Source organism: Oryzias melastigma, linkage group LG2 (assembly GCF_002922805.2).
Source record: "Oryzias melastigma strain HK-1 linkage group LG2, ASM292280v2, whole genome shotgun sequence".
NCBI classification, from domain to species: domain Eukaryota; kingdom Metazoa; phylum Chordata; class Actinopteri; order Beloniformes; family Adrianichthyidae; genus Oryzias; species Oryzias melastigma.
Genome location: NC_050513.1, coordinates 9,124,136 through 9,132,988, shown reverse-complemented (window position 1 = coordinate 9,132,988; position 8,853 = coordinate 9,124,136). Strand labels below are relative to the sequence as shown.

Below are 8,853 nucleotides of genomic sequence, written 5' to 3'. Positions count from 1 at the left end.
AACATTTTGAGAAAAAAAGTCGTACATTTATTAAAAAAACTAAACTGTTGAAAATAATAAAATCGTACAATTATAATAAAAGTAGTAAACTTACAAAATTAAACAATTTATGAGGATAAAGTTGTAAGACTTTCTTATATTTGTACATTTATGAAAAAAATTAAATTTACTTAAAGTAAGTCATACATTTATGCCTCAAAAACTCAGGAAATAGTCACGCTTTTTCAAAAATAAAACTTACATTTACATTTAGCTTAAAAAATGTTTCAACAAGAACAATCAAACATCTAATTTATATTGCAGAGAATTCAGAGAAATCAGATGGACATCACTGTTTTCATGAAACCACAGCTTTATTTTCAACAAAACATAACCTTTTTCTTGTCAAATTAAGACTTTTTAAATCATACAACTTTATTTTTGTAAAATTTTGATCTATTATTTCTCTCAATTGTACGTATTTATTCTCTTTTTCTATGGTGGTCCTAAGATTCTGTTTTATGGAATTTCAAAATAAAATCAAATGATTTAAATATGAATACATGAGCAACCAAACTCAAAACTGGTGTAAATTTCTGCACAAATTTTAGGTACATCCAAGGCTAAATGCGCGTATTGACCTAATCTTTCCTCTGGTCCATGTGGCCAAAAAACAGTTTAACATTTTTAGAATAGTCACTTTCTTTAAATATATAATTTTATTTTCCACCAAAGCTTTTTGATTAGGTGATAGTGGCAAATATAACTGGGCTAAAATTGGAAATCAATACGAATCTGCTTTTTCTAACGAAATTTAAAAATATATCTATTATGCCACTTTGGCCACGCCCCCTTAACATTTCCAACCAATCGCGGATGAACTGCCAGAAGACAAACTCTTTTTAAAAAAATGTTGATACCATTTCTCTGCCGGTCCGTCCGTCAGCAGTCCACTCAGCACTTCTCCTCTGAGGGACTTTGCGGCCTCGAGGAACGTCGATGCTTCTGCAAAAAACAGTTAATCTGTCTTTTAATAATCTACATTTTTAAGTATTTATGCAATAAAATAATGACAATTTGATTATTTTATAATCAAATTTTACCTGTTTGTGTCCCGAACAACCCCAGAACTCTGTCGGGTTTGTTGCCTGCTAGTGCACCGCGGGGTACTTCCTGGAGGAATGACATCACTTCCTCCTGAGAGGACAGTCGCACTGGAGCGGCAGCGCGGCTCCTGAACAAATGAATCCTGAATGAGCTTTTTGTGAACACGTCAGGCTGCATTAAAAAGTTCTTTGGTCAGAGACTGCAGACAAGAATTTATAAAGTCCAGAGGTGATTGGATCGATAATTGGAAAATGATCCCATAAAGCTGTCTTTAAACTTTTAAAGGCAAACAAAACACCCAAACAAACCGCAAGACCAATAAATATCTGAGGAAAAAAACGCAGCTCTGGGGATTTTAAAGTGAGCCTCTGTGAGATGAAAACGCCATTTTAGGGGAAAAAAATAAACTTTAAATCAAATTACAAAAACAAGCTGGTTGTTGTTGTTGTTCAGACAATCATTTCAAGCTCAAAAAAGTTGAAGATTTCCATTTATCTTTATAAAAGTTTTAAAACTTTTCTTATAAATGAGTATAACTTTTGTTTTGGGATTTAAAATGTTCTATTTTCTTCTTATTACACTTTCCCTCTTCGGGTTTTTAACCACAAATTTGCATAATTTTGAAATAAATTTGGGTTCACTTTCATTTTGAGTCACACTCATGTAGTCAGAGTCTATAAGCATTTATTAGCTACATTTTTAGCTAAAATGTTTCAATTTTTATGCACAAATACTGCTAACATAGACATAAATGTACAGAATAGATATCCTCTTATATAATACATATAATATATATATATATATATACAAGATTGTGAAATATTATTGATTGATTTATTTTATTTTTATGTAGAATTTGTTAGAATTTTCCCTTTTGTAACCAGACCCTAGTGGTCAAGAAAGGAACTGCAACAGTTTGTACTTCCAGGTTGTTTTTAAATCTAAAAAAACTGACATGGCTTTCGTGTTTAAACATTTTGACGTGTGTATAAAATTCCTGTTATATTTTGTATTTATTTAAAACAACATAGCATTTAAGCTAATTTAATTTAAGCTAGCCTTAACATTTTTTAAGGGGGTGTATAGCAGGAAACATTAAATTACAGAATTTTATCGTATTTCTTTATGTTTTAAATCAAATAGGACAAAATTGTAAATAACAAAATGTTAGCATAAATGACGTTAGCATTTTTTTTCACTGTTGGGCAAAAATTCAAACCAAAATTAGCACAGCAGGTATTTAGAGTCAACATAAATTAACAGATAATTTCTTTAAGTAATAAAGATAAAAAACGTAATTTTCAGTTGTCAAACTACTAAACATCCTATTGAGTTAATCAGCAAAATAATTAACCAGATTAGAAAGTTCGTACTGTACGATAAAGCGATGTAGCGCCTCACTGCCCAGCATGTATTTATAGTACTGAGGTGACTCTTGTGGGCGGAGCAGCACGACGCTGGGAAACTCTGTGATTGGCTGGAAGGGCACGGGTGCGCCGGGCTGAGCGGCACAGAGGTCAGTCCACTCCCCACAGTCCACCGCGCTCATCTGGACATCGTCAACCTCGGATTCTAAAAATATATTTTAATGAAGTTGTGTAAATATTTTAGATCACAAAAAAATGTTAAGAACTTCTAATGAAAGTTTTTACAAACCATTTTGTAATTTATCAAAAAAAGAGTCAAACTAAATTAGCTAGTATCCGATTTACGTTTAAAAAGCAATTTTATCCCATTTGTGGACATAATTCTAAAAATATTTGAATGTTTTCTTAAAAGTTAATATTTTCCTTCAGATTTGTTACCTTTAATTGTCAGATTGAGATTATTTATTTAGCTAACCAAGCTAATGTTAACAATGATTATCAAAAGATGTTTAGCTAGCTAGGTGTTAGCATAATTATAATTATGTAGCACAAAACATTTTCTTAAAAACTAAATATTTTACAACATATCAATCACCTTTACGGTCAGAATGAGATTATTTATTTAGCTAACCAGCTAATGACGACGAGGATTAGCAAAAAATTTGTTAGCTAGCTAGGTGCTAGCATTATTTTAATTATGTAGCAAAACGTTTAAATGTTCTCCTAAAAACTAAATATTTTCCTGCAGAATAATTACTTTAACAGGTAGAATTGAGATTATTTTTTTAGCGAACCAAGCTAATGTTAACAGGGATTAACATAAATATATTTAGCTAGCTAGGTGTTAGCATAATTATAACTATGTAGCAGGAAAGTTTAAATGTTTTCTTAAAATCAAAATATTTTCTAGCACATTTATCCCCTTAAAAGGCCAGATTGAGATAATTTATTTATTTAGCTAACAAGGCTAATGTTGATAAGGATTAACAGAAACATTTATAGCTAGCTAGGTGTTAGCATATTTCAAATTATGTAGCATAAAACATTTTCTTAAAAACGAAATATTTTACTACATGACAATCACCTTTATGGTCAGAATGAGATTTATTTAGCTAACCAGCTAATGACGACAAGGATTAGCAGAAAGCTTTTTAACTAGCTAGGTGCTAGCATTATTTTAATTATGTAGCAAAAACGTTTTCTTAAAAACTAAATATTTTCCTGCAGATTTATCACCTTTAAAGGTGAGACTGAGATCATTTATGTAGCGAACCAAGCTAATGTTAAGAGGGATGCACATAAATATTTTTAGCAAGCTAGGTGTTAGCATAAAATTAAAGATTTGGGGAATTGTTGCCAAAAACACACAACATTGGAATATAAACGTCAAACATTGAAAATAAATTAAATAAACTGAGATTATGGTTAATTTTAGGCTTTTTTTTTAAATATAAATGCTTTGAATTTGCAGGTTTTGTGCGCTAACCTTAGCTTAGCGCAGAATGTATTTAAAACACAATGTAGAAGACGAAAAGTTTCAGCTATTGCTGTTTTTTTCCTTTAAAGTACTGATGATCTTTAAAATCACTTAAAAAAATCCTCACTTCATCCCAGTTTACCTGCAAGTTTCTCTGCAACTTCAATGAAAGAGCTGAGAAATGCCATGGAAACAGCGTCCCCTGGTGGTCAAAGTTAGAAACATTGTTAAACTGTGTTTTGACATTTTATATTCAACAGAAAAAGTTTCATTTTTCTTTGACTAAATTAGATAAAAATACTTGTTGAACTTCACTATCTCACACTTACATTTGAGGTAGAACAGCACCACCGTGAGGCGGCTTGATGCAACTTCGGTGTGGAAGTTTTCAGAGGTGAGATGGGTAATGGAGTCCAAATCCATCGGGTTGCCTCGGTTTTCAAAGACAGACGCTGCAACTTCGTCGTCCAGCTTTCCTAAAGTCACAAACACACACTTTTTGTCTGCTCTTTATTTCTTATTTGAAGCTTTATTCATTTTTTACCAAATTGCGACTCATCCTCCTCTTCCTCCTCCTCCTCCTCATCTTCCTCATCCTCTTGATCTAAGATGTCTGAGACCTCATCGAGGCTGTGTGAGGTTAAATACTTCACCTCTGAACTCTGGAAGCAGAAAAAAGTCAGACTGAAAGGTTAAACGCTGCGTCTGAGCGCTGATGAGAGCGTCTCACCTTCTCGGGGAGGCGGTACGCGGCGTTGAACTCTTCGGGGGTTTTCACGGCGGGACTCTGCCTGCAGGTGGACGATTGTGGGGGTTACACTATCAGAAACATGCATGCATGTGTGCGACTTCGCCACACCTGTGCACCAGCAGCACCAGAGCGACGCCGCGGAGCCTCCACGCCAGGGCGGTGGCCGCGTCCCGGTCCAGGTGCTCGGTGGCCGGCCGGGAGAAGAGGAAGACCTGTGGGGTCAGCTGATAGGGGAACTGAGGCGGCGGGACGGAGGACGGGTCCACGTCCACTTCAGACTGCCGACGAGAGAAACATTTCAGAGCTGCACAGGTGAGAGGAAAGGGAGGCGACGGCGGGGGGCGCACCACCAACGGCGCCTCCATCAGCTGCAGGAAGGAGTGCAGGCTCAGGGTGGACAGGGCCCTCCTCATGCGGGTCGAAGGGCAGCGCTCGGATGCCGTGGGGGCGGGGAGCCCGGCGGAGACTCTGCAGTGCAGGAACCAAACCCCAGACGACCGCGAGGATTCGTTCACCCTGCAGGGAAGACGACAAAGATTATTAAAAAACATATTAAGATCAGAGTATGATTATAAATGATTTTATTTTTCTTAATCTGGTCACAAATTACAGTCAAACTCAGCACCTCAACCAGATTTAGGAACAAGCTTTGACTCCGTAAACTAAACCCCCCTATTTTTTAACATTTTAGTCCCTTCCATGTCGATTTTGTCGTGCAATTATAACATATTTCAATGTCATATTTTATGTGTGAGCAAAACTTCCATCAGCTAGAAGCTGTCTAGTTGATAAATTAGCAAAAAAATCCCAAACCATCATACTACCACCACCGTGTTTGAAAGTTTGGAGTCTTTGGTTTGAATTATGGATGTTTTTTTAACTTTTTGATCATTTTTTTTGTTTAAATTTCAAATTTTTGGGGTTCCATTCATTCTGCTACTTTGTGACCTCCTGACTGGTTTCTCGTTGTGTTCTTTGACTCATTTAGGAAAGTCATCACCGATTTTATCTCCAGATCTGTGGGTTTAAAGTCATTTCTGCGGCTTTGGTCATTCAGTTGTCCCCTCATTAGTGACTGTTTTTTTTTTCTAAATTAGTTCTTTATTTTTCTTTCTTTTCATGGCAGCTTCTATATGTGTGATGATTTATTTTATTACATAGGTTAGAAAATAATTAAGAATAAAATTTTAGATTAAAAAGGAAACATTTTTTTGTTGGTAATTTTATTAATTTCATTATTTTTCGCAAAAATATTGCATCTTTTTTTCTTAAATTAAACAAATAGCTTTTTATATATATATTTCTCTGAGTTGTTTAATTTGACAAATATGGAAAATAATATTTTAAAAGTAGAATAAAATGAAATGACACAATGTATAAACTGCAAAAAATGAAACATCAAATTTTTGCTTTTTAGAGGGAAGTTTAGTGGTCATGTCAATCCTCTTGAGGATTTACTGCTCTTTTTGAACAAGTTTATATCTGGTATTCTCCATCAGCACCACTCAAGTGACCCCCCTGAAGGAAAAGGACAGAAACTCACCCCAGCTGTTTCAGTACAGGACCTCCAGTGATGAGGATGAACTGATGTTTGGATCCGTACACGTACGCCGTCTCCATGATCGACCTGTGTTCTGAAACGTCACATTTTTGCTCAACGACGTCACTTTTCCTCAGTTTTTTTTGTGTATTTCGTCTTCACCTTGTGTTCCCAGGCTTTGGACGTAGCTGAGGACAATGTCCTTCTTCCCTCTAGCTGTCCTCTCCATGGCCAGGAGGTCGGCGTCCGTGTGGACGTACTTCACCTCCTCCCGTAGTATGGCGCTGCAAGAGACAAAAACGGTTTTCGGTCCCGTGTTTTTTTTTTTTTACACAAAGTCTCAGAAATTGAAGCGTATCATTTACAAGAGGACTTCGGCCACGATGGAGTTGACGTCAAAGATTGTGTCCAAGTCAAAGCTCAAGAACTCCTTTCCGCCTCTGCAACACAAAAACAAGTGCTCCGAGTTGAAACAAAGAGAAAACTGACACTGCATTTTTTGAGGTTTCTGGAAATTCTTAATGCCGATAATGCTCTGCTCTACATCAAACACTCGTACGGCAACATGTGGAGCAGCAAAGAGGATCTTCAGCGGTCCAACAGGCCCCACCCACTTACCGGAACAGGAAAGCTGTGTGCTGCAGCCGCTCCTCTGTGCAGTACGTGGGCACCATCTCTGTCTGACAGTTCACCTAAACAACAGAACCACATGATAATACACCCCCTAAATTCAAACGGCTATCTTTTTTTTGCTAGTAGTTAGGATTAAAATTACTTTTCCGACTAAAACGCCGTAATCCTGAAGAACTTCAGCGGACTTTTCCATCTCCACCAGAAACAAAGAGATGGCTGGAGAGACTGGAAAATAAAGGAGTGAAGAATTTAAACTTTTTCAAACCTTAAATCAATTTTTCTTTCTCTAAACTTTATTTACATAGAACTCAACTTTTGCTTAGAAGTAAGGAGATTTTTTTAATCCTGTTTTTTTTTCCAAGGCAAACAAAAGTTACTGTTTCTGTCAAAATATGCAAATTTGAGGTAAAGCTTGAAGGGAAATACACAAAACCCAGCAAAAATAAATAAAAATTCAAGTTTTTTTAATATAAAAAAATGTGGAATAAGAACCACAAGTCATGAGACTTCCTCCACCATGCCAAGCAGTAGAAACGTTTTTTTTTTTATTTTATGCATTTATTCTTCTGCACAAGCAAACGCAGCCTCAACATGTTCACACAAATTAAAATAAATTGTCTAGTGATCATAATAATTCTTAAACTTTAAAATAAGTAATGTGATTTGCTTTATGTTCTTTATAAGTAAGCTGTTATTTTTCTCACAAATTGTGAATTTTCTGTGTAAATAAAATGGAAAAGAATTTGTAAATAAACAAAACACAAGTAGAATTTAATCTAGTAATTCACTTTATTTCTACTTATTTTTTTATCTTTGTTTTTTGGCAAAAACAAATGAAACAAAACAAAAAAATCACACTTCCTCCACCGTGCCACACTGTAGGAATTCGATTTTGAAAATTGCTTTAAAATAAATGTTGATGGTACAAAAAAAGCAACATTTTTTTAAACAAACTAATATAATTTGCTTTATGTTTTATATAATTTAAACATTTTTGATTGCTTTATCATCCCCTATTTGAAACTTTAAATTATTTTTTAAAGTTTAATGTCAAAATCTTGTTACTAATTTGAAAAAAAAAAGGAAAATAAACTGTAAATAACTAGAAACAAAATATCATTTCATCTAATTTTTTGTCTTATTTCCAAAACGTTCCTTCTTCTTTCACAATCTTTTTTACTTTTTGGCACTTCCAGCATCCCATATAAAAAGGCTTACCTTGGTGCTCAAAATAAACAAACATGATCTTTCCAAATTGCAGCTTCTCATAGAAGTCAGCAGCTGGGATTTCCATCCGGTTGGATAGTTTTTCCTTCTGCGTGCATCTCCCTAAACTCAGTCCTAGCAGGAAAAAAGCAGCAGTCCAGACCCACATCCTGAAGGATACTGCAAAGCAAAATAAAAGCCTTAAAATGTTTTAGTCCTAATTAGCTATAAGCTGATTTGTGTTAGTTTACAAACTGACTTATTATCATGAAATAAGAATCTAATAATATTTTAATACTCTCCTCTAGTAAAAGAAGAAAAAAAAACTTGAGTAAAATGAAAATGAGGTATCTGATAAGAGTTTATTTTGAAAAAATACTCTTACCTGAGATAAAGGTTTTACATTTTCCCCTTTCAAAAAAAAGTGGCCTATTCACACACAAAAAAATTGAAAAAGCTCTTATTTTTTACATATTCATTTATATCCTATGTTAAGTTAGCTAAACATAAAGGATAAAACGCTAACAGTTCGTTAGCGGCGGGTGCTAGCTAAAAAATAAAGCGATAGACTGAAAATAAATGCGTTTAAATTCATGTTATACATGACGGTGTTTGTCTACGCCGACCTACGATAATTACGGAGACTTTTTTCACAGAGAAAAATAATAAATTTCGTAAAACAAAAACACATTTTAAAGAAAATGTTCGTTCGTATTAGCAAAACTCTCTAACACTTCCTGTAAAAATGTCAGAATAAAATTCTGAAATGATAAAATATATTTTATTTCTTGCA

General features: G+C 34.7%; 1 protein-coding gene across 3 annotated transcripts in view; it reads right to left on the bottom strand.

The window, feature by feature from the left end:
- txndc16 (thioredoxin domain containing 16) overlaps positions 1 to 8,801 on the bottom strand; it is a 17,482-nt gene extending 8,681 nt beyond the window's left edge. Inside the window, exons 1-16 of one of the 3 annotated variants that reach the window (XM_036215656.1) lie at positions 8,446 to 8,800; positions 8,073 to 8,240; positions 6,997 to 7,079; positions 6,840 to 6,913; positions 6,587 to 6,661; positions 6,384 to 6,505; positions 6,225 to 6,315; positions 5,029 to 5,197; positions 4,790 to 4,959; positions 4,661 to 4,721; positions 4,475 to 4,592; positions 4,260 to 4,406; positions 4,073 to 4,132; positions 2,460 to 2,658; positions 1,083 to 1,213; positions 900 to 984 (exon numbers count right to left, since the gene is read on the bottom strand). In XM_036215656.1, coding sequence (XP_036071549.1) covers positions 900 to 984; positions 1,083 to 1,213; positions 2,460 to 2,658; positions 4,073 to 4,132; positions 4,260 to 4,406; positions 4,475 to 4,592; positions 4,661 to 4,721; positions 4,790 to 4,959; positions 5,029 to 5,197; positions 6,225 to 6,315; positions 6,384 to 6,505; positions 6,587 to 6,661; positions 6,840 to 6,913; positions 6,997 to 7,079; positions 8,073 to 8,229 — 1,742 coding nt within the window. In that variant the 5' untranslated portion in view covers positions 8,230 to 8,240; positions 8,446 to 8,800. Of the gene's footprint in view, positions 1 to 899; positions 985 to 1,082; positions 1,214 to 2,459; positions 2,659 to 4,072; positions 4,133 to 4,259; positions 4,407 to 4,474; positions 4,593 to 4,660; positions 4,722 to 4,789; positions 5,198 to 6,224; positions 6,316 to 6,383; positions 6,506 to 6,586; positions 6,662 to 6,839; positions 6,914 to 6,996; positions 7,080 to 8,072; positions 8,241 to 8,445 lie in introns of those variants that run through there. The other 2 variants (XM_036215655.1, XM_036215657.1) reach the window with 2 other exon arrangements.
- Between the last annotated feature and the right edge of the window lie 52 nt (positions 8,802 to 8,853).